The 25937-nt window shown below is 39.3% G+C and overlaps 1 protein-coding gene across 6 annotated transcripts in view; it reads right to left on the reverse strand.

The window, feature by feature from the left end:
* The window catches only part of schip1 (schwannomin interacting protein 1), a 167188-nt gene that overhangs the window by 2793 nt on the left and 138458 nt on the right, over positions 1–25937 (reverse strand). For all 6 annotated transcript variants that reach the window (XM_060834198.1, XM_060834200.1, XM_060834199.1 and 3 more), the window contains 2 exons: positions 23200–23323; positions 575–668 (listed from right to left, as the gene is read on the reverse strand). In XM_060834198.1, the coding sequence (XP_060690181.1) occupies positions 575–668; positions 23200–23323 (218 nt within the window). The remainder of the gene's footprint in view (positions 1–574; positions 669–23199; positions 23324–25937) is intronic.

Below are 25937 nucleotides of genomic sequence, written 5' to 3' on the forward strand. Positions count from 1 at the left end.
AATCCATGAGCAATGATTGAAGGATGAAGGGGAGGTAATGGCTGCCAATGACTTGTTGGGACCTTAACAGGAGGTGCACGTGCACGCTGTTGCACAATATACAGAATTATGGCCAATATAGGGTAGCCAATTCCTCAGGCCCTTTTCATAGAGTCCACATCTTGCAGACTAGTTACATGACTAGCTCTTTGAGTAGGGTTTGCAGGTGAGTTTTAAAATGATATCTTTTACACTTCCTGGAAATCATGTACAAATTTTGCAAGAGTTCTGCATTTTAAATCAACTTTTATGTTTAAACCTCCCACATACTTTTTGTTTTAGTTTCAGTATACACAAGCTAGCTTTGCAAAGAAGTCCCCTGCTAACCTTGCATGACAGAAATCTAACAATTCCAGTTAGCTAAAGTATCTCGGCTTTTTAAAAGGATGAAAATGTTTCAGGGAAAATACATAGGAATGCAACGAGAGTGCAAAATGTCACCAAATGCCAAATGATCCACTGGGGAAGTACAGAACTGCCCAGTTGAAACTGCGACAGGAAAAAGTAAACTACTCATGTTCAAACCTACACCAACCTGGTAAGGTCTTCTATGTCCACCAGCATGGCATCTTGTTCCATGTGCAGCTCATCCCTAATAAGTAGAAGCTGGACCAACTCTTCATTTAAACCTGATTTAAAAGTATAGACATTAATTCATATGATTTGCACCATAATTGTTATTTATCTTTTCAATAACAGCTAATCTGTTTTATGAGAACTGAACAAGCTTTATCGTTGACTAATAAGTGGCAACTAAATAAATGCAAAAGTGAAAATTTGCAGAAACATTTTTGTGAATATTGAGAATTGAGACTCTTCAACACCAGTTCAAACCTCTACACACAATAGTAACATGCATCATTTTAGACAAAAAATGTAAAATAGCAAAGGGCAGTCTAATATTTTGAGGGCTTAAATAGTATTCTACTGAAAGACAGGCACTTTGTTGAAAAACAAAATGTTCAATTTTTAGTTGTATAGAAATATAAATGATTATTAAATAACAGAAGCAAATATTGATATCTTTACAATTGGAAGTTGGGCTAGTTCATTCTAAGAACTTTTGATACATTACAGATTAGATGTCCGAAATCAGGCACCTTCTGGACCGAGTACTAGATTTTTGATTGCCCATTACCAAGGAATTGAAGCATCATACGCTTATAGTAGATTTCTGATCGGTGTTTAAATCATGCATATACCCACAAGACACATGCATACACCACTACACACATTGTCAATTAAAATCTGTCCATTATCATTACTCAGTTTGCTGTCACTCAGACAATTTCCTATCCAGTTTCAATATTGTCTTCCATTCCATGGACTATAATTTTAGTCAACAATCTGTTAACGACTTTATCAAAGATCCTTCAGGATAGACATTTCTCTGCTTTAGTTTGCAAAATCAATCAAACTCATCAGGAATGAACTACCTTGTACAAATCCTTGTTGGCCCTCTCTGATCAGCTGAAAATGTTCATGTGTTCGACCACCCTATCATAATTACAGACTTTAAAAAGCCCAGACAACAGATGTTAGGCTTCCTGCCCTGTAATTCACTGATATCCTTTTGTCACCTTTTTTAAATAGTGGAAGATCAGCATGTAATCCATTCTGACACCACTTCTACCATGTACTTATGATGAGAAAAGTGATCTAGATTTGATGAAAAATTCCTATCATTACAGCTTATACTTCAGTTATACTATTCCTTATTTAATGTGAACATATGTAGTCTTATAAAAGTGAAGGAAGTTGTTGGAATGGTAAGTGCATGTACATAAAGGTGGAGACTGAAACAGCAATTTAAAAGTAACCAAGAATTGTAAATTTAATATTCTCTACATTTTACAGTACATTTATTTTCTGCTCTATTTTCAATGTTTATAACCTTTGAATTTTTTTTATGATTGGTAACTGTTCCTATTGCAAGGATTACAGGAAGCGTCTCCAGGTCCAATCAACATTTAATCCTCAAACAACCCATCAACTGGTGAATTATTTCTCTGATCTTTGTAGCATCTTGCTATATGCAGACTGAATACTGTATTCACTTACAACAGTGACTAAACTTCAAAAAGGGTACTTTTGGATGTGCTAACAATTTGAATGGCTATAAAAACACAAGTTCCTTTCCTCCCTAGCACAATTGTGATGATGCACCCAACACATATATTTCAGTTTCATGACATTTTGTCAACTAAACCATAATTCAGTTGGTCACCTCTTCATCAAACTGACAAGCTTTGGTAATAGTAAAGATAAATAGAGTTTAGTTCGTACTGCTACTCACTCACTGCATCTTCCATCTTTCAACAGATGGAAATGTCAAGACAATGTCCATTTAGGAAATAGTACATTCTGCCTAACCAATAATTATCTCATGACTGGCTATTCTTCATCACATTCAAACGTGTCTCACTGAGCGCCAAACCTGTGGTTTACATTTAAACTTTTTTCTATAATGTCTGAAATCAGACACAAGTTTTAAATAAGGTTTACAAAATGGATTTGACAAACTTTATTTGTGTTACGCATCGTAATTACATTGGGTCAAGTTAGGAGAATTTCAGTGAGATTCATCCTTCCATCAAAATTGTATTAGCTCTGGCAAACCCTGCCTCAGATCTCACTTGATTCCAATTTACTGAAACAGCATTTTTCTTACATGCTTCACCATTTTCATGCAAGGTAATCAAAGGACACAGTGTCTATTAAAAAGACCAAGATTAAGTATGAATCAGCAATAAGTTCTTCAGTCTTTCTAAAATAGGAAAGGTAAGTTATTTGAAACAATCAGAGGCAAAGTACAAGTCAGCATGGTTATCTTTAGAAGTATCACTGGATAATTAATGTAATAATTACACAGAACTATGGACTAAAGTCCAATGGAAATCCAGACTGAAGACTAAAGGCTAAATACTTTGGTGCAACGGAACTGGAGGATGTCATTATTCTGTCTTGACTTTTCCACACAATGAAAATTTGATAAAATCCTAAGAAATTCTACTTTCAAAATTTTCATCTTGTGAAAGGTAAAAAATGCTAATGGCTGTAGCACTTACAAAACAAAGACAAATATATACCAAGTGCAAGTGAAGTTATTGGAATAATATTTGATTGATGTTTCAAGATTGAGAATCAAATACCACTAGGGGGCAGAATGACTTTACAAGCTGCAGACTACAGCTATTTTAATCAAGCTGTTCAGACAGGTTCTGATACATGACTGGGGGTAGTGGAAATTGAAACTTCTGGCCCACAGGTAAGGACATTACCACAGGGCCAGAAGAGTCCTATTGCAGGCTATTAGATGATCAAGAACTCTCGCCTTGAGAAGAGAGAGATAAGTATAGAGAAAGGTTTTGAAATAAAAGCTGTTGTGCAGGTATCATTTGATGTGAACTGAAGTTTAAAATTAAAGAACATTCACATAGAGATGTTTATGGTGCAGGAGTAGATATTCAGGTAAAACTTACACTGGTTCGTTTTGGATGTGCTGTAGAAAATCTTTGCTAACATTGCATCCATTCTTACCAATATTCAGTCTATGCAGAAATCTGAGCCTTGACTGGATTATGTTGACCTAATTTAACTGACTTCCTTAATTTATCCTAGAAACCATAGTTCAGTGGCACGATATAGTACAGTGAACACCAATCTTACCATTTATGTTTTGATTTAATTTCAGATACTATTCCCTATTCTTCAGGTTATCCCAACGAAGCGGTTCTTCTACAATGGAATGCATGGCATGCAGTTGGATACTACATACACGTAAAACTCCCAGAAAGTAAACAACAAGTTTTTAAACTCTATTTGGCAAATGAGAACGGGTCCCTTGGAATCCTGCAGATTAGTTATCTTTGTGACCCCAGGGGCTGATGAATCCTAATTTTGAGCTGCTGAACTAAACTGACCCTCAGAGGTCTCAGTGGGGCTGAAGCATGAGGCCCACTATTAGCTTCCAAGATTGTAAATGACTGTTTAGTTCTGGGCACCCTTAATAGAATGGACATGAGGCCATGGATAGAATATATAGTTAAACTCACTGAAAGGCTGCCAGAAAATACAATTTCTAGTTAGGAAATGAAGAGGTTCAAAATTTGAAGTTAATTTTTCACAAGCAAAAAAGAGGTGAAGGAAGGATTTAATAGAGTTATTAAAAATAACATTCATTAGTGGCTGGAGAATTTAGGATTTAAGATTGGTGGGAGACTTGGCAATATGACCTCATGCTCCATTATCATAGTGCCAATCAGTACTTTTTTGATGCCCGCGCCCTTTCCACTCAGTGGTTAGAAGCACTGACCATTTTCTAGGTGCTAGTCAAGGCAATATGGGGATTTTCATCTCCTGGAACACAATGAAGTTTTTCAACATTACCTAGTGACATCATGTTGCCACTGATGGTTTCTAAACAATCAGATTGTTATGACAGAGAGCCAATATGCTATTACTAAATTACATTCTTCACAACAGTTCCTTCTGAGGAAAGGCTAGAGAGGCTAGGCCTCTACCCTCTGGAGTCTGGAAGAGTCAGAGGTGACTTGATTGAGGCCTGAAAGATTCTGAGGGGACTTGGTCAGACAGCTGGGGAAAAGACTTCCTCTTATGGAAGAATAGAGAACTAGGGCTCAAACATAAGCGACCATCCAAGTAAGACAGAGATGAGGGTTTTTTTCTCTCTCTCAAGATTTGAGTGTCTTTGGAATTGCTATCCTTAAAAGGCAACAGATGTAGAATCTTTAAATATTTTTTAAGGCAGAGGTGAATAAATTCTTGATTACCAAGGGGATAAATGATTATCGGAAGTGTGCAGCAACATAGAATTGAAGTTAAAATTGGATTAGCTGTGATCTCATTGAATAGCAGAGCTGATTCGAAGGGCCAAATGGCCTATCCTGTACCTTGTTCATATGTTTACAGCCAATGCAGTATAAACTGGTAATGGATATATGCTTTTCATTCAACCATCTGAATTAATAGGACACGTTTTATATCATCCCGTTTCAAACGCATCTTCAATTTTCCTTCCAACTAATGTTTTATGATGCCTTATCATATCTGTGGCAAAGGATTCTACACTGGAAATAACCCTGTCTGCAAAAAGAACATTTTCTAACTTCATACTTTTGGCTATAAGATCAAATTTATTGTTAACCAATTCTCCAGCCATTAATGAATGTTATTTTTAATAACTCTATTAAATCCTTCCTTCGTCTCTTTTGCTTGTGAAAAATTAACATCAAATTTTGAAACTCTTCTAGAAATTGTATTTTCTGGCAGCCTTTCAGTGAGTTTAACTATATATTCTATCCATGGCCTCATAGCCCTTCCAATAAGGGTGCCCAGAACTAAACAAACAGTCCACATCATGCACATAACCAAGGATTTTCACAAATTGCATTTCACTTTTATTTAATGCCTCTACATGTGAAGCATACAATTATAATGTTCCTGTTGGAACTCATTGTTATGGGGCAGCATGGTGGCTCAGGAGTTAGCACTGCAGCTTCACAGTGGCAGGGACCTGGATTCGATTACCACTTTGGGGATTGTCTGTGTGGAGTTTCACATTCTCCCCGTGTCTGCATGGGTTTCCTCCAAGTGCTCCGGTTTCCTCCCACAATCCAAAAAGACGTGCAGGTTAGGTGAACTGGCCATGCTAAATTGCCCATAGTGTTAGGTGCATTAGTCAGGGGTAAATATAGGTTTGCAGAATGGGTCTGGGTGGGTTACTTTTCGGAGGGTTGGTGTGGACATGTTGGGCTGAAGGGCCTGTTTCCATATTGTAGGGAATCTTACTTTTCCTTTTAATTGCACTATGCATTGAACTACATTTGCTATTTGTCATCTTCATTCTTCGAGTTTATTGTGCAGCCAATCATCAGGAAACTTCAATATCAGTTGTGCACTGCCCCACATGGAATTCAACGGTTCAAAAGGCAACTCACTAATACCCACTTGATGGTAATTACAAATGGTTAACATGTGCTGACTCTGTCAGCAATGCTCATGTTACTTGCTGGATTTATACAGACCAACAAGAAACACTGATTGTTGATCAGATTTATTAAACAAGAACTTTGCAATACGTTTGGGAGCTGGGTTATAAAATAGCTGAGGTAGAAAATCTTCTTTCTCTACCTACTTACTGAAAGGATATTTTGTGAAATCAATTTTCAGAGTCTCAACTCTGTCCTGTGAGTACTAGTCCATGAGATAAACTTACCCGTTGACAATCTCACTCAGAATGAATTGTTTTGGGAAGTGGAAATTCCACCAGAAAGGTCACTGGTGTAGAAAGTGAAATAAAAACTTCTTGTAAAAAACAAATGCATCCCCTTCCACAACAAAATTAAAATATGTTTTGTCATTGTACAGTACAGGGAGCCTTTGCATTATTTGCACATGACAACATTCTAGAGGGATGTTTGGAACTTAAGTCAAGAACACTATAGAAATGTCAATGCACATCTCACATGCAACATGTGTAAAGCAATGTCTGTATGGGAAAATATAATGGGGTGCAAAGAAAGAAAGTAAGTTACTTACAGTGGGGTGGTAGTGGGCAATGTGCTTAACCCAAGTAACTACAGGAAGATTGAGGACAGAAGGATGATATTGAAATCTGATCCCGCCTTACATCTAGCTGAGGGAATGGAGGGCCATTGTGGCAGCTTTATTATAGTCCTTGGGGGATCTAACTCAACTCAAACAAGGAATCCAGCTGGTGACCTTACAGACTATATGACATAGATTGTACACATGCCTGCACTAATATTATTATCCTTCGGTCATCAAAGAAGCTACCATGCGTTTTCTTTTGTTTAGGATGATTGAAATTATATTGTAACTGCTACAGTATATTAAGTGAAAACATTTATAGAAATCTGACTTTGAAAAAGCCCTCCTGCAGTAATTTATTCAACACGCTACTCTTGATTTTTTTCAACAAGAATCTGGCAGAATCACTTTAACAAATGCTTTATTCTTTTGTCTCTAAGCATTAATTTTCAGTTCCATTGATGTTTGTACTATTTTTCTCAGCCTAATTTTAAAGAGGCCCTTTCTCATGTCAAAATATTTACCAAACTACATTTAATTTGGAGAGGACAGATTACTAGGTTACATTTCTAGAATCAGTATATATCGTACTATTTATGATATAATCAAAATGCTTTACAGACTAGAAAAATAAACTTCATAAAATATGGATAGACAGCTGTCTGAAGTAAGTGTTACTGTTAATGCTCCAGCGATTTGCTTCCCATCACAAAACTAGGTCACAGAGAAGATAACAAATAAGAATATGGGTCATAAAAGAAATGTTTTAACTGTAAAAACAGTTGCTCAGCTTGAAGGAGAGAAAAGATTTCCGTACTGCATTAAAATGGTCTTTGTTATTATAAGTCTATCAAAGGTTAGGGTGGAGGCTTGTACAATTGCAACATTTAAAAAGCATTTGGATGGATACATTAATAGGAAGGATTTGGAGGGATATGGGCCGGGTGCTGGCAGGTGGGACTAGGTTGGATTGGGATATCTGGTCAGCATGGACGGATTGGACCGTAGAGTCATAGAGATGTACAGCATAGAAACAGATCCTTCGGTCCAATCCGTCCATGCCGACCAGATATCCCAACCCAATCTAGTCCCACCAGCCAGCACCCGGCCCAACTCTGTGGGAAGCTAGAGAAGTAATTGCTGGACCTCTTGCTGAGATATTTGTATCATTGATAGTCACAGATGAGGTGCCGGAAGACTGGAGGTTGGCTAACGTGGTGCCACTGTTTAAGAAAGGTGGTAAGGACAAGCCAGGGAACTATAGACTAGTGAGCCTAACATGAGTGATGGGCAAGTTGTTGGAGCGAATCCTGAGGAACAGGATGTGCATGTATTTGGAAAGGCAAAGACTGATTAGGGATAGCCAACATGGTTTCTTGCGTGGGAAATCATGTCTCACCAACTTGGTCGAGTTTTTTGAGGAAGTAACAAAGAGGATTGATGAGGGCAGAGTGGTAGATGTCATCTACATGGACTTCAGTAAGGTGTTTGACAAAATTCCCCATGGGAGACTGATTAGCAAGGTTAGATCTCACGGAATACAGGGAGAACTAGCCATTTGGATACAGAACTGGCTCAAAGGTAGAAGACAGAGGGTGGTGGTGGAGGGTTGTTTTTCAGACTGGAGGCCTGTGACCAGTGGAGTGCCACAAGGATCGGTGCTGGGTCCTCTACTTTTTCTCATTTACATAAATGATTTGGATGCGAGCATAAGAGGTACAGTTAGTAAGTTTGCAGATGACACCAGAATTGGAGGTGTAGTGGACAGCAAAGAAGGCTAGCTCAGATTACAACAGGATCTTGACCAGATGGGCCAATGGGCTGAGAAGTAGCAGATGGAGTTTAATTCAGATATAGGTGAGGTGCTGCATTTTGGGAAAGCAAATCTTAGCAGGACTTGGACACTTAATGGGTAAGGTCCTAGGGAGTGTTGCTGAACAAAGACACCTTGGAGTGCAGGTTCATAGCTCCTTGAAAGTGGAGTTGCAGGTAGACAGAATAGTAAAGAAGGTGTTTGGTATGCTTTCCTTTATTGGTCAGAGTATTGAGTTGGGAGGTCATGTTGCAGCTGTACAGGACATTGGTTAGGCCACTGCTGGAATATTGCGTGCAATTCTGGTCTTCTTCCTATCGGAAAGATGTTGTGAAACTTGAAAGGGTTCAAAAAAGATTTACAAGGATTTTGCCAGAGTTGGAGGATCTGAGCTATAGGGAGAGGCTGAACTGGCTGGGGCTGTTTTACCTGAGGCGTCGGAGGCTGAGGGGTGACCTTATAAAGGTTTACAAAATTATGAGGGGCACAGATAGGGTAAATAGGCAAAGTCTTTTCCCTGGGGTTGGGTTTGTGCAGAACTAGAGGGCATAGGTTTAGGGTGAGAGGGGAAAGATAGAAAAGAGACCCACGGGGCAACTTTTTCACGCAGAGGGTGGTACGTGTATGGAATGAGCTGCTAGAGGAAGTGGCGGAGGCTGGTGCAATTGCAACATTTAAGAGACTAAAAGGTCTGTTTCTGTGCTGTACATCTTTATGACTGTATGAACAGCTGAATTTGGTCCAATGGATCTGAACAGTTTAGAAGCTATTTTCATATTATGCCACCATGCTAGTCAACAGTTTGAGTGATTTTTTGCTTCTTTTAACTCTATACATGAAAATGGTTTTTCCTTAAGACAAAGGGTGAAACCTTATAATGACCTGAATGGCTGGAAAATTGTAGCTATTGTGTTAAAAGTCGAGTGAGGTCTTTCTCATTGTTAGACTGCATTTTCCAACCAAGGTCCAGACTTGGAGCGGAGATTCTTGCTAGGGCGTGGTGAGATGCTATTAGCAGAAGATTATCACCCTCACTGACTGCAGAGCTCACCTCATTATTCTGCAGCTTCCGATGCAAGGAAACAAATGCTGCAATTTCTTGACACTCTTGACTTGGTCGTCTGAACAGGTCGCCCTTGTTCCTCCAACCACATCCGGGTGAACTCCAGGGCAGTGACAGCACATCCATGGACCTTAGCACCTGATACTTGCCAGCCTCTCTGACACTTCACACACACGGCCATGCAACTAGCTATAACACTTTAACTCTCCCTCCCACTCCACCGAGGACATGCAGGTCCTTGGACTTCTCCACCGGCAGAACATAACAACACGACGGCTGGAGGAGGAGCGCCTCATCTTCCGCCTGGGAACCCTCCAACCACAAGGTATGAATTCAGATTTCTCCAGTTTCCTCATTTCCCCTCCCCCCACCTTGTCTCAGTCAGTTCCCTCAACTCAGCACCGCCCTCCTAACCTGCAATCTCCTTACTGACCTCTCCGCCCCCACCCCACTCTGGCCTATCACCCTCACCTTGACCTCCTTCCACCTATCCCACCTCCATCGCCCCTCCCCCAAGTCCCTCCTCCCTCCCTTTTATCTTAGCCTGCTTGGCTACTCTCTCTCATTCCTGATGAAGGGCTTATGCTCGAAACGTCGAATTCCCTATTCCTGAGATGCTGCCTAACCTGCTGTGCTTTAACCAGCAACACATTTTCAGCATGCAACTAGCTAACAGATTGGATTGGGCTGTGTCTCAGAGTGTCCACTTCCTCTCTTAGTGCTCATACACTATGAGTCTACCTGGAAGCTCACAGTGTCCTTGCTTTTCCCATTCTGCCCTCTCAGCCAGACCTACCAAGCTTACAGTCCTTCTATTTTACCACATCATTTCATTCAGACAAAGACAGGAAGCTTGTCATAGTCAATATGTCACAGTACAATAGGGCAACAGCTGACACCAGTCTGGAGAAGTGGGCAGGGTCAGCCAACTGTTGGGCAGCCCTGCCCCTGTTTTAGCTCTTTCTGCTCTATTGTGGGCTGTTTTTCCCTGCAATCAGACAGGAATAGGTACTAAGGGAGTGTCAAATGGGTGGCACATCTGGAAGTACTGATACGGAGTATATTGGTTGGATCTCGCAAGCGAGTGTGAGTAGGCAGCATAGAGACTCTGGACAGTTAGCATTGGGGGGGGGGGGGGGAATTTATGCAGGTGAGAATGAGAGATGGAAGATGTTGCACGCAACAGTGAGAGTAGCAGAGCATGTGTCTTGGAGGGAGGTGAGCATAGTGGAAGAGATGGGGTGAGTATCAGGTGGCAGAATGCAGATGGGTGGCACCTAGCCTTGCAGAATGGAGAAGTTAGTTAACCTTCTTCCTGCATTGCTGGGCCATGGCCTAGTCTACTGGTCCTGGGAGCAGGACATTCATCCTCTCCACCACTCCATCTCTCAGGATCTCCTAGTACCTGTCTGGACAGGAATCCCAACATCTGTCAGGTCACAGGCAATGTCAGGAACAATGCAGGGCACCTCTGGACACACCTTGCTTGCCTGGGTGCACAACAGCACACTGTCAGATGAAAGGGGTGCCACTGGACAAGGTAGGTAGTTAGTGAATTTGACATGAAAGCATGAGAAAACCTGCCAGGTCTCATGGAGAGAAGCCACTATGAAATTCGACAAAACTGACGTTTAGCCAAGAAGACATAAGATTCAGCACAATACATCAGTTTTATTAGTGTTTAGCTTTTGAGTCAAACGTAATTTGATAAAGATTACTATAATCGTATCAGCGATATGCAGACTGGCGTGGTTAGCCATGCGAAATGCAGGGTTATAGGGATGGGGCGGGGGGATCCCATGCTCTTACTACTGTCTGTGTGGTTTAATGGGCTGAATGGTCTGCTTCCACAGTGTAGGAATTCTATGCAAGCATGGGACTCCACATTTAAGAGCTGGAAAATAAATGTCACCCATTCCAAATTAGCATCAGTGTAATATGTTTAATGAAGCAATTCTGTCAAACAACATCTGATACCTGAATCAGGCAGATCTATGCTCCAAAGGACAATTTGTGTTTGGCAGGTCAGAATAACTCAACAAGATGTTCAAAGACAAACATTCACTTGGTTTTGGATTCTTTCTTCACAGCTCCAAATATTTCTGAAAGCATGGAGCATCGTCTGAGCTAGAACTCCTGTTTTGTTGATGACAGGATAATTTTATTCGCTTGACATACACAGAGGAGTCCGTAAGTTTTGGTGGTCATCAATTTTGGTTTTAGTTGGCAGGCTAAGTAAATGTTAACAGTCCTTAGATGGATATACTGCAAGGGCTACATTAACAGAACTGTTATGGCTTGATATTCATATATATAGATTTTCCTCAATTTAAAAAGCATGACTGTTTGAGAAATCCTACATTTCAGTTTGATTTCATTCTACATTTCTGGTGGTTTGTCATTTTTATTAATGCAGATTTATGGTGTGATTAGGTGCAGAGAATGTAAACAAGAACAAATCATAAACAGCCAATAATTCATGGAGATCCTTATTATCATCTCTATCTCTCACACACACATACACGTACATTATCTTTCAGTTCTATTCAGTGAAACTTATTCTGTTAAAGCTGCCTATCAGCTCACATTTAATCTTCATGTGTCAAGTGCTGTAGAAATAATTCTTTTAATTAGAAAAGGCAGGAATGTGTAACAGTGAATATATCCATGGAAAGAGAAGCAGATCAATAGGCCTCTTCTTAAGTAGGATCATAGATAGCCCTCTCAACTCAAGAAGTTGCATTGTCTCAAAATGGATTGGGAACGGATGGGCACCATGACTCCTTGCTCAGTCTGGAAGGAAAGTCACCTGGAAACTGAATGGCACTGAGAAATCCTGCCATAACAAGGGGCGGTGTGGGCTAAATTTGCTTAACAGTATGAACTGTAGCCCTCACTCAGTAATGTGATTGACTGGCAGCATCATTAATTCCAGCAGCATCACAAGGACGTAGTAAGTGCTTCCAGGATTGCATCAGGAAGTGGCTAGAGACACACCATGGCTGCTAGAGATACACCATGGCTGCTAGAGATACACCATGGCTGCTAGAGAAGGTAAAGCCTGGAATTTTCAAGTGGGAAGAGAATGCAGAGTCAGAAAGTGGAGTGGGGGAGGGGGTCAAATCTGTCCAGCAGGCAGCACGGAAAGGAGGGAGTGACACCTTATGAGGGTTTCCTGGACGTGTGCAGAGCTCGCTCCAAATTAGGTGCCCACCTGCCTGCCTGCATTTGGCCATGCAGCCTTTAATATTGGGTTGGTCACTTCTGCCCGACTGGTCACACTGACTGTACTTTGGTAAGGGAAGCACATTGTTTCGGTCAGTAGGCTTTTAAACAAGCTTAAATGACCGGTAATTATTTATACAAATATGACAGGTGGGCAGCTGATTTCAGCACTAATCCACTTGGTGTATATTGGGATGAGCAGGGGACTGAGCAGGATGGTGGTGGACTAAGCACCCAACTTACTCTACAGCCTTCTGCTTCATCAAAAACATACTGAGTTAAGGTATATAAAATCCACCTGTTCCGGTAACCTCGACGGCACCACAGTTTAGAAATTCCAAACTGAATTCTAAGTACTGTTCTTCGTGCTTTCAGGGGCAAAGTGATCCCAAATAACCCAGCAAATGCTGTTCCTGTTCCTTGTATTCTTTCAAATCACATTCCACAGAAACCATATTATCCCACCAAATATTGAAAACAAATCTTCACCAAAAGAACCTCAGCTCCACAGAACAACTAGGATATTAAAAGACAGTACATTTATGCATCATGCAAATATAGCTACCATAATAATTAAGAAATGAATGTTACCCAATGGATAGAAGATAAATTCCTTCATTACTGTCCTTTGCTAATACTAACTCTGGACCCTGCTAATGATGGACTGGAAGGTAGTAATGTCTCTAATGGCAAATGATGCTGCAAATTAAATTATCAGTTGACCCCAGATGTATCACTTTAAAACAAGATATCATCAAATCCCCAGTTTTAGTACAGGACCAAAACATCTGTGGCCGTGGTTGATTTCTGATGAGAACCACCGAAACAGGAAAAAGTATAACTGAAATGAATAGGTTTGGTGTCATTCTCCCCATGTCTGCGTGGGTTTCCCCTGGGTGCTCCAGTTTCTGTACAGGCCAGGTGAATCGGTCATGCTAAATTGCCCATAGTGTTAGGTGCATTAGTCAGGGGTAAATGGGTCTGGGTGGGTTACTCTTCGAAGGATCGGTGTGGACTGGTTGGGCCAAAGGGCCTGTTTCCACGCTGTAGGGAATCTAATCTACATTTATCCAATTGATATTTAAATTTGCCTGGTTTACATAAGTAGCTACAATTGATGTTTAGAAATTCAAACTGAAAAGCCCCTTTTCACACAAAGTATCATGACTGATAACTAAGAAAGCATACAACAGAAAATTAATATCCTCCTTTTACGCTTCTAATGACATTTTCAATAATTAACCAAAGGAATTTTGATTTTACAGAAGTATTGTTAAAGGTTTAGGAGCTATCTCATCTGAACTCCTTTGGAATGCTTGATTTACTAAATTCTCCCAAGGAGTTTCATATAAGAGCAGGAAAAATATTGCTTTTCTCAATAGAAGCCAGCAGCATTCAATATTTAAAGCAAATATACACAAATTAATCTCCAGTATCAATCATAAACAAAGAAAAGTCACTATCCCTACAAATATATTGCTACTTTTCTTCCATATTTTCTACTTTATTTTACAATTACAACTTGTATTTTCTTTATTATTTCATGGGACATGGGCATTGCTAGGAAAGTCAGCATTTGTTGCCCATCCTGAATTGTCCTCGAACTGAATGAGTTCTTAGGCCATTTTAGAGGCCAATTAAGAGTCAAACACATTGCTTTGGGCCTGAGGTCACATATAGGCCTGACCAGGTAAAGATGGTAAACTGTATTGCTTCAGCAAGCCAGATTGATGATACATTTATGGCCATCATTACTGAATTTTCTTCCAGATTTTATTGATTAAAACTAAATTCATAGAAACATAAAAGCTAGGAGCAAGAGTAGATGATTTGTCCCTTTTGAGTATACACCTCCATTCAATATGATCCTCTAATTCAATTCTATATTCCAGCTTTCTCCCCATATCCCTTGGTACCTTTAAAATTTCTCTCTCTTCCTTCAATTTCACCAACTGACCTGGTAGGATTTAAACCCATATGCAAAGATGTGAGGTTAGGTGAATTGGCCATGCTAAATTGTCCATAGTGTTCAGGGATGCGTAGGTTAGAAGCATTAGAGTAATAGGGTAGGGGAATGGGTCTGATTGGGTTACTCTTTGGAGGGACGGGTGTGGACTTGTTGGGCCGAAGGGCCTGTTTTCAAACTGTAGGGATTCTATGATCTCCAGAGCATTACACGAGCCCTCTGGATCACTAATCCTGTGACATTACTACTATGCCACCATTTCTCCCTTCTCATTCCACATGTATGGCTCTCAAGGTGAAATCACTTTTTAAAAATCTGCATGCACACCAGTTCTTTGTATGTACTTTTACATGTATTCTTTTATGGAAGTATTAAATGTTTAAGCTGTATTTTTGAAGGCATGGATAAGCAGGGATAAGATGGCATGCGGTATAAAGGTGAGTCTGCCTTACAACTTAACCAATGGGTGAGAGACAAACTCAACCTTTATATCAAGTGGGAAAATGGGTGAGGAGGAAATGAGAGTTTAGAGTTATTGGCATATAGTTGCTGTATTTGTGAAAAGCATAGAGAAATCAACTGCACTGCAGGGGAGGCAGTGGCCAAGTGATATTATCACTAGACTATTAATCCAGAAACTCAACTAATTTTCAGGATGATGGCAGATGATGGAATTAAGCGTCTAATGATGACCGTAAAACCATTGTTGATTGTCAGGGAAAACCCATCTGTTTCACTAATGTCCTTCATGGAAGGAAATTGGCTGTCCTTCCCTGGCCTGGCCTACATGTGACTCCAGACCCACAGCAATGTGGATGACACTTTGCTGCCCTTTGGGCAATGAGGGATGGACAATAAATGCTGTCCTAGCCAGAGATGCCCTCATCCAGTGAGTGAATTTAAGAAAAAGTGATTCGAACTTATTGAAAGTGTTTACAAAATGCGAAATAAAATTAGATGGGTTTAGCATTAAAATGGTCAGAACACAAATCAGTTGAAATCCGAGCATAAAAGTTAATTTCATGATGTGATTCAAGTGGTCAGGTCAATTTTCATAAGAAAGTTACTCTTGCTTTATGGGTACCAGTAACAACAGCAACAGTTGTGGCTGAGAAAGTGCTGGTGAGCTGCATGCTTGAACTGTTGCAGTGTGTATGGTGAAGGTATTCCTATTTAATTGTATCTCTAAAGGCATCTATGAATCCTATGGCATTTAATTGGCAAAACTGAAAAAAACTGTGTTGGGTAAGGATATAAGTTACAGCAACTATGTGATATTGAAAGTTTTGAGCCAGTATGGAGAAATGTCTAGGTTTGCAAAGTAGGAGGATGCGGTTTGAAAGCTTCTTGGAGAATGCAAAATTGTAAGGTTCAGGACAAGAAATTATTTTAGTCAAGAAATTATTGCCCTCCAACTTTAATTTACTCTCATAAGATTTTGAATACCAGTCAAAATATAATATCCAGATAAAAAGTTACAGTATATACAAAATTAGCTAATGTAGCTAGTGTTGGCTTATTTAGCAAGAAAGAATGATGACTGGGACAGTGACACAGTACAGAGATCCTGGAGGAATCCCAGGGCTTGACCAAGGACAGCAACATGCAATTTGAAAAGACTGTATTATGTTAATCTCATGTCAACAGATTTGATGTTTATCCATTTATGCACTGAATATAGACAGTGAACTTGAACTTCACTGAGTATTGGACAGATTGAGAGTGTCTTTACAGCCTCAAAGTGATAATTGATGATATGTGATAGTTCCACCTGCACAATCTACCTAGAAGTTTCTTTAGTTTTGTTTTATCATTCTCGAAAATTGTTCTGATGAAACTTCATTGATCTGAAATGTTAACTCTGTTTTTCTCTCTCATGGATGACCATTTTCAGCTTTTACTCTTTTTACTTGCTGATGTTTAGTGTTGGCAGATACATAGGAACAAAGATGTTCAATTGAAAGAGGTGGGCTACAATAGAGGAAAAACTGCATTCCATTTCAACTGTGGAGGTACCAAAGCTGTGCAACATGCAGCAACCAGAAGAAATTGCAGTGAGATGGAAGAGGAGTATCATGAGTACAAAAGGGAAATCACAAAGATCTCCGTCTTTTGAAAGTTAAGGGCTTGTAATTAAAATGCTCTAATTTTTAAAATGAAAGAAACCCAACATAAATCCTGAAGAGGATAATACAAGAATGTTTTGAGATTTCTATTCCAAATTAATTTTGTCTATTTCTTTAAGTTTTCTTTTTCAAAAGGTATGCACTTGGGTGAGCTGTGATGGAATTTGGGGGAAAATAACTTTATGGATGTTATTAATTACTGTTATGGTTAATCTTTGATTCTTTTCCAATTATAATGTGATGACTTTTTTTTAAAATTTCAAATCGATAGCAATGCAGATTGTTTTAAATGTCCTATATTTGACACAAAAACCCAAACCTTCATACTTGCACTTTATTAATTTTTCTTACATCTAATGGAAACTTTGCTCTAAAAATGCATGGTAGAATACATTCAACAAAACAAATTTAATCACAGGAATAAACTGCCGACTCAACCTGATGAAGAAAATGCCACTAAATTGAAATGGGATTGAACTGCTAAAACACAAATCACCACTAATGTGTATTAGCTATTGTAATAGAATACTGTAATACCTCAAGCCTGAACTAGTGTTTTTCTCCACATGAACCACTTTGTCTAATCCCATGTTACCTCTGACACTAATTAGCTTTTTACAATTATCTGTAGTACCGAAACACTCAATCTGTTGAAGGACGCCAGATTTAATAGGAGACAGAAGTATAACTTACATTAAATCCATGCTATAATTTGAAGCTAGAACATTTTTATCTGCCCAATCCCAGATATACTTTAGTCTAGTTGTCAAAAACAATTCAGTAAAGCCATTTCAAAACGTTTAATATAATGGTAGATTCTCCAATTTTTCACTGGTATACTTTCATGAAGGGTGCTTGTTAAATTTCATTTCAGAGCTCATAAATTGGTCGAGCTGAAAATATAATGCATCTCATGATGCGCACCTCTTTGAGGATATTATTGGCACATTTTCAACAAAATTTATTTTATATACAGAAGACACATATCAACATTAGAATTAATGTCAAATGAGGTACTCCCCTCTCAGATTATTCCTAGAATACTAAGAATATTGCTTATGTGGAGGTTTACCAAGCCTTAAAAATGCTGAATCATTGTGACAGATTCATATGAAAATTAGTAGAAAATGGCCAAAAATGCATTAAGTGTTAATATAAATCCAACTGTTTTATTATCACTCCACAAATTGAAGGCAAAGCACAACCAGCAATCAGCTTGGCAATCATCAGGAAAGAAACAGTAACCCTTTAATTTCTGTTCTGTATCACTGAATTATCACATATTAACCATCCAATGAACCAAATGCGAAAAATAAACTCATTCTCTCGTCTGACAATGAATACTTTGAGAGATATTCAAGAATGACATTAATCATCAACCCAACAGTGGAATCTTATGTAAGTCCATGTACGATTGTGAATTATTCATACAGCATAACTAATATGTGGGTGCAGTGAAGCTTTCTCACAGCACAACGCATGAATCATAAACTGGCAGAGATGAGAAAGGATAGATTGTATAAGTAATAGAGAAATACTTTCCATTACAGTAACTCAAATTGAATCACCCAGTCACCCAAAACACTCAATTCGTGAGACCAGTGGATTCTTTTCATATCACTATATAGCAGATGTCCTACAACTTTGACCTTCTTACTGTTTTTGATATTGTGCTGTTATAGATTTTGAAATTTATTCATGTGAGGGTTGACATTATTTGGGGCAAAAAGAGATACCACTGCCTCACAGCACTAGGGAACCGGGTTCGCTTCCAACCTTGGGTGACTGTCTGTGTGGAGTTTGTACATTCTCCCAGTGACTACGTGAGTTTCCTCTGGATGCTCCAGTTTCCTCCCACAATCCAAAGATGTGCAGGTTAGGTGAATTGGCCATGCTAGATTGTCCATAGTGTTCAGGAATGTTAGATGCATTAGTCAGGTGTAAATGTAAAATAATATGGTACTGGGTGGGTTGCTCTTCAGAGGGTTGGTGTGGACTTTGTTGGGCTGAAAGGCCTGTTTCCATATTGTAGGGATTCTAAGATTCTAATTTATTGAATACTTGTATCATGGAAAATGACTCAACCCTGCCAAGTACAATAACAAGTAAGCTCCACAGAGATTCATATGTGATGCCATATAGCAATTAGACAGCAAAATATGCTCTCAATTCTCTAAAACATGAATGTTTCTCTGATAGCAACTCACAACACTAATACCATATACATTGAAAAATACTTGTGGTGTTAAAAAAATCCCTTTTCTGCTCCAGTTTCCAAATGTTACTGTTTAACCTGTCTACCCTCCCAAATAATTGGAAATATTTTTTGTATGGCTTATTTTATTGCAAGTAACAGAGCAGTGTGTTTGGTATCCAAATAAAACTACAATACACATAACTGAAGCAGATCCAATGCATGCCATTTGTATGGTGTGATTTGAAATGGTTCACTGCTTTTTGGGGAAAGGTGAAATCTATTAAAAAATACATACAAGTACACAAAACTCAAGGTTGGCACTGAACTTACTGAACTGCAGGCCAAAAAAACCACAGAGGATTTAAATCAATTCAGATTCTTTCCCCTTAGCCATGTAATGACTACTAATAAACACCATAAAAATTCAAAAGAAACAAAGATCTGAAAGCTAGTCAAAAGACTAGAAAATGTACCTGGTTCTAATAATGCAAGAAAATTGCAATGTTGCAAATTGATCTGTGTTAACTATACGACAAATTGTGCAAACCAAAGTCCAATCCTGACCCATAGTAATGTAGCTAAGCATCATAATTAGATCTCCACAAGAACACGTTTATTATCTTCAACAGTGTGCTTCTCATGGTTATTTCTCCCCCAAGCACCCACTGGCTTCACTGTTCCGTGTCTCTCTGTTCCACCCAACGTGAATTCTCTTCCTCTCAACAACACTCTGTCCTTGCCATCCAAATTTGTTCCCACACTAAGATGTTGCCACTTAACCTTTATGTTAACCTGACTGCTCTACAACCTTATTGTGAGAACACAATTAGTAGCAGGAGTAGAGCATGAGATCAGGGCTGAACTTCTATATCAAGCCCACTTTTGCCTCCTATCTCCTCAACTCAACTTCAAAAATCCATCAAGTTAATCTTTTCCCTCGCTATTACTGTCTCTAATCTCATCCCCTGTTCTGCCCACTTTGAAAGTGGAATGGTATCATGTCTTCCCATCAAAATCAGTCCTTAATTATTCCCAGTCACATGCTTTAAAATGGCATCTGTTGTACCATCGGCCTTTATGTTATTCTTCTCTATGGCAGTCTACTATCCTACTTTTGTTTGTCTTAACACTTGGTCTCACTCTCACTCATACCAATTCTGGGCTGAGTGAGGCCTAGCTACCTCCAAGTTTCTGCCTGGAGAATGAACTGCTTTGTAGCAACCACTCTAACTGTGTTAATCTCTGATGCACCCTTGTCTTTCTCCTTCAAATACTCTGCTCCCCTGAGCACTGAAATAAAACAAGAACTTCCACTGACATAGCATCGTTCCAGTTCACTAAACACTAAAATCGCTTCACTCCCAAAGAACATTTGAAGTGCAGTTCCTGTTAAAATGTTGGGAACTGACTTGTGCAGAGAAAGCTCCCACAGACAGCTATATGACAATGACCAGATAACCTTGACTTTGAAACATTAATCAGAGAAGAAAGATGGGTATCTGCTTAAAGTTCTCATCAAAAACATGGCAACTCCAACAGTGCACCACTCCCTGAGTACTGAGCATCAGATGAAATTGTTATGCTCAAGTCCCAGAGGCGAGACAGCTAACAACTAAATCAGTGGTGACACACCCTGGAAAAATCTATCACAGTGTTTATGTTATTCTTATTCTGTGCACATGTACTACGTAGAACGTTGAACAGTACAGCATAGAAACAGGCCCTTTGTTCTACAACGTCAACGTTGATCATGATGCTATTCTAAACTAATCCCATTTGTCTGCACATCTTCAATTTCCCTCTATTCCCTGCCTGTTCTTGCATCTACTCAAATGCGTCTCAAACACTGCTATTATATCTGTCACCTTAAAACCTTGCCCCCTTCTGTTTGACATTTCTACCCTGGGAAAAACATTGACTTAACCACCTGATCCATGCCTCTCATAATTTTATATTCTTCTACTAGGTCACCTCTTAGCCTCAGATGCTCTAGTGAAAACAATCACAGTTTGTCCATCTTGGTAAGCTTCTCTTGCACCTTCTTCAAAGCAACCACAGCCTTACTATAGTGTGGTGACCAAATTTGAGCACAATACTTAAAAATGTATTGTTATAGATATTCATTACAATGTCCTATGTAGGAATATCTAAAATACATTACATTACAATGAACTGCACTCGATAATGAGGGCTGTAGGAAGCAATATACATCATAAGAACCTGAAGAAAATATTTGTGATGTTGCATTAAAAGCAGATAGTAACCTCAGTAACAGTGCTCCTGGACAGCATTACCAATTTTGGAACAGGCCACACTTATCATTTGCTTGATTAAAAAGCTGCATAAGCTGACCTGGAACAGTATGGTTAAGACCAGTCAAACCAGTTGCAGAATTTTCTGATTTGTTCTACATAATCTGTAATTAGTCTTGCATTTCAACCTATTTGTAATTCCTTATGTTAAAAGGTGAAAACATCTGAAGCTGCATCCAAGTACAACCAAAACATTTGGGTGAACTGTTAAATTCTATACAAAATTAAGACATGGCTCTTTGATGGTTGAATAAGTTTTACCAGTGATTAGAACAGAAAGGCTCAGGTTTGCGTTCTGGGCTGAACTTCGAGCCCTGATCTGTTGGTAAAGGATTTAGACGACTGCAGTGCCCTCTCTTCAGAAAAAGTCATTGCTCAACATTCCTACTCATGATTGCCATCCACTGACCCTTGCTGGAAGTGCATAAATGGACCTCAGTTGAGTTCATGTTTCAGTTCAGTTGCGATGTACCTCATGGTACGATAACTTGCCAAGATCTTGCACAGAATCACAAAGTAAGGTGTCAGAAGGCTGCTTAAGAAAACCATACCTCCTGAGTAACCAACCAAAGAGGCGGAAGGAAAACAAACTTAAAAAGAACTGAAAACAAAAATATAACAATTTTAATAAATGTCTTTAATCTTTTTCAATAAATTCTCCCTTTGAAGATATGACAGCAGCCCTGTACTCCCTTGCCTGTGGTTTGAAACCCTGACTCAGATCATCATGAAGTTCATGCTAGAATGCACTGCTTGTCAACTCCACCTCATTATTTTCTAAGTTAAAAGATTTAACTGGTTTAGGCTAACAAGCAACCATGCCTTCAACTGCCAAGGTACTAATTTCATGGAATCACTACAACATGAAGCAAGCCATTTAGTTCATCAGGGCCATACCGACCCTCCAAAGGACATCCCACCTAGACCCTCCCCTACCCCATAACCCTGCATTTCCCATGGCCAATCCACCTAGCCTGCCTGACCCTCGACTGTGGGAGGAAGCCCACACAGACACAGAGGAATGTACAAGCTCCACATAAACAGTCACCTGAGGCGGAAATTGAACCTGGGTCCCTGGTGCTGTGAGGCAGCAGTGCTAACCACTGAGCTACCATGCCACCCCTTAAACTTCCTGCCACCAAATCTCCCCACTCTTCTCCCTCCTTTGAGGACACTGCTTAAAGCCTGAGTTTTTCATTGAGCTGGCCATCAGCCCTCCTATATCCTCGATATTTGACACAAACTTTCATTTGATACTGATCCTGTACACTGCGTCAGTACATTACAGTATTAGACTTTGTGCATATTATTGCTACTTGTATGGAAAAGAATCACAGAATAACAACGGCACGATTATTTAGCCCGCTGTGTCTGCGTCAGCATTCTCTTAGAGCTACTCTATTAGTTTCACTCTCCAATCATTTTCTTCAATCCAACTATTTTCTCTTTAAGCAATTAATTTCCTCTGGAAAGCTACAATGGACTCTGCCTTTACAATACTCTCAGGCCATTTAAATCCTAAATGCTTGTCCCCTCTGGTCATTTTGCTAATCACCTTAAATTGATGTCCTCTGATTTGCAAATTATTTGCCAATGTGAAAGTTTCTCCTTATTTCCAGACCCACATGGTTTTGAATCCCTCTATCAAACATCCTCTCAAACACCTCGAAATAGAATGGCTCCAGATTCACCAATCTATCATTGGAATGGAAGCCTCTGGAACCATCCAATAAATCTCTTCTGCATCATCTCCATTGACTTCAAAATCTTTCTAAAGTATGGTGCCCAAATGTGTTTTTGAACTGCATGTGTTGGAGTGTTCTGTACATCAATATTATGTGCACGTATTCTTCAGATTAAACAAAACAGAAAATGTAATTCTTACTCTCAATCTGGGAGTGTAGATCATTGACTATAACTTGCAGCTGGCCAATAGTCATATCTCGCAGGTCTGTCGGCTTGAGGCTTCGCTTCATCAAGCTTTCACTGATGTGGGGCATATGAGGCAACTGGAAAAGAATAAACGCAACTTAGCAACAATGGCCTAAAAAAAAATCAATTGCAATGAAATGTGACATTGTTACTGAATCTTTTTTTTATGACATCAAATCATTGCTAACCTATGGCCTCAAAGGAATGATATTTATTTATATATAACAAAAAGGCCCAGCTAAACAGACACTTTTTCAACTCGATAGCTGGGCTGTTTCTCAGGCTTTAGCTTTTGCTGTTTCAGTCCATCAGACATTTCTTGATGTACTAAATGTGGAGGAGCTTGACTAACTTTAGCACTGGTTCCTAGATGTTAGTGAGGAAGGGCAACTGGGCTGGATGTACCTCCATCATGCTGTAAATGAAAACCTAGTCACAGTCAAGTGGCCCATTCAATGTACTTCTCACAGTTCTGTAACAGTTTCACTAAATGCGAGGCAACTTCAGAGGACCATCAGGAGTTAGCTATATTGGCGTGAGGCCAGAGTTTCACAAGGCGAGACCAGGTAAGGATGTCCTTCTATTCTTATGTTTCTTTCTCTAAAGAACATCACTGAACTGATTTAATGCCAACAATCAAAAGAAAAATAAACAGCAACAACTAAAAACAATTGCTGCAAGGGCAAGGGATAGCTGGTTGTTTGATCCATCATTTCCATCAGTCTGTCAATCTTCTCCATTGCTCTGGCCTCAACTCACTGACATCGTTCAGTCTGGATTTTGTAATTATCCAAGAGTAAATAACGTCCAACTTAAGTGCTTTCCAGATCCCAAGATTTGATTTTTTGTTTTCTTTAAACAACATGCAATTTTATGAAATGTTTGTGTAAAGTATTACTTCTGACAGGCATTTCTGGGTATGTAAAAATCTCTAGCAATACTCTGAAATATGAATTATAGATGCTGTTTGTAAAGCAACAAAGAACCAGGTGCATGAAAAGATTTTAAGTGGAGTGAAGGAAAGTTATTATGGTAGAACAAATCAAACTCAACACTGATATTTTGCCACATGTAACAAACCTGTACTTGAAGTGACGGATTTACGGTTACTTTAATAAAAAGGACTCTCAATCCCACTCTACATATTTTGTTGGGTGAGTTATAAAGTCAAGCTTTCTTGATGGTATCTGCATTATCTTAACTGAAACCAAACTGTTTTTGTTTGGATAATGAGAGCAGCAAACACAAAAGGAAGTTATTGAAACGCTCCATAATGATTGAAGAACAAGTAGATGGTTGATTTGGCCTCCTCCTGCCAATATATCAGACTTCAGGAGAAACAAAACCATTAAACGTGGAGGACAAAGCCCATTCAATCCCTGGGAAAGGAGCAAAGGAACAGTTAAAATCGAGTGGATTAATTTGCAGTTTTGCTCCTGCTGCATTTCCATTTTAACACTGCTGGTGTTACTGGAGGGTAAGCTTCCATTGGATCCAGCAGAAACCTCATCAATAAATAGAGTCAGGGTCTCATGCTGGTTTTTTTTTTAACCCATTCTAGTGAGGTGTCTACCATAGTCACTCCGGTAAGCAAGACATCAGGAAGCCAAACAGGTCCTCAAAGAAACATTTTCAGAATGTTTCCTGGAGGGAAAGGTTGCCTCTGAAGAGAAGTGAGAATGAGACTGCTATTGTAGAGACCTTCCTGCTGAGTTTAGCTTGCTGCAGGCTGGGTGTCAGCTTCCAAGCTGATTCTCTGCTGCTTTTTGCCTGAAATGGGAGCTTAGCAGATCAAAAACATTCAAATCTGACTCAAGTATGCAAACGGTCACAATTTCCATTTAGGACTAATACCCATTTATTTGGAATTAATGGACAAATAATTGTTTATAGTTAAAGATAATTGAACAACACTTGGTAGCAATGTCAAAATAGATAAATAACATCAAAGTAAAGCTTTTTCTGCAATAATATGATTGAACCTCAATTGGAGAATCTTCCAATTGGCAGTTTTTTCTTTTTCTTGCAACTTTCTCTGGTAGCATCTGTGATTAACGTTTCCATCTAGCCCAATATCACTGCCAATTCTGTATTGTGGACTGATGCTCAACATGAATGCTCAACCTTATTTTGCTTAAACATAGAAGCATTGAAAATAGGGGAGGAGTAGGTTCTTCAGTCCTTTATCATGGCTGACCATTCAACCTCAGAACCCTGTTCTCGCTTTCTCCCCATACACTTTGATCTTTTTAGCCCCAAGAACTATATCTAACTCCTTCCTGAACACATACAGTGCTTTGGCATTGAATTGCGATTAACACCAGACTTGAGCACACAAAGGTGGCACAAGTGTTTTTCAAATTTAAATTTCATCTGTAAATATTAGAGATGCGTGTATTATCATTATTGGGATTTGCTTCGTCAGAGAATGAAATACCCTCATGATTGGTACGCAGTTATGGTTCCTAGTACTCTCGCCATTGTTGGAATATAATAATGCGACAGTTCTGGCAAAACCATATCTGGATGATTGTTAACAGAACTAAGGAAGACTCATACTGGAATCAAAATGCTCCAAAGATGCTGCCAGTCCTGTTGAGTTTCTCCAGCATTCTGTTTGTTACAGATTTCCAGCAGCTGCAGAATTTGGCTTTTAGATGTTTTTTGATCAGCCTGTTCAGGGATGTTATC

Source organism: Hemiscyllium ocellatum, chromosome 13 (assembly GCF_020745735.1).
Source record: "Hemiscyllium ocellatum isolate sHemOce1 chromosome 13, sHemOce1.pat.X.cur, whole genome shotgun sequence".
Taxonomy (NCBI): domain Eukaryota; kingdom Metazoa; phylum Chordata; class Chondrichthyes; order Orectolobiformes; family Hemiscylliidae; genus Hemiscyllium; species Hemiscyllium ocellatum.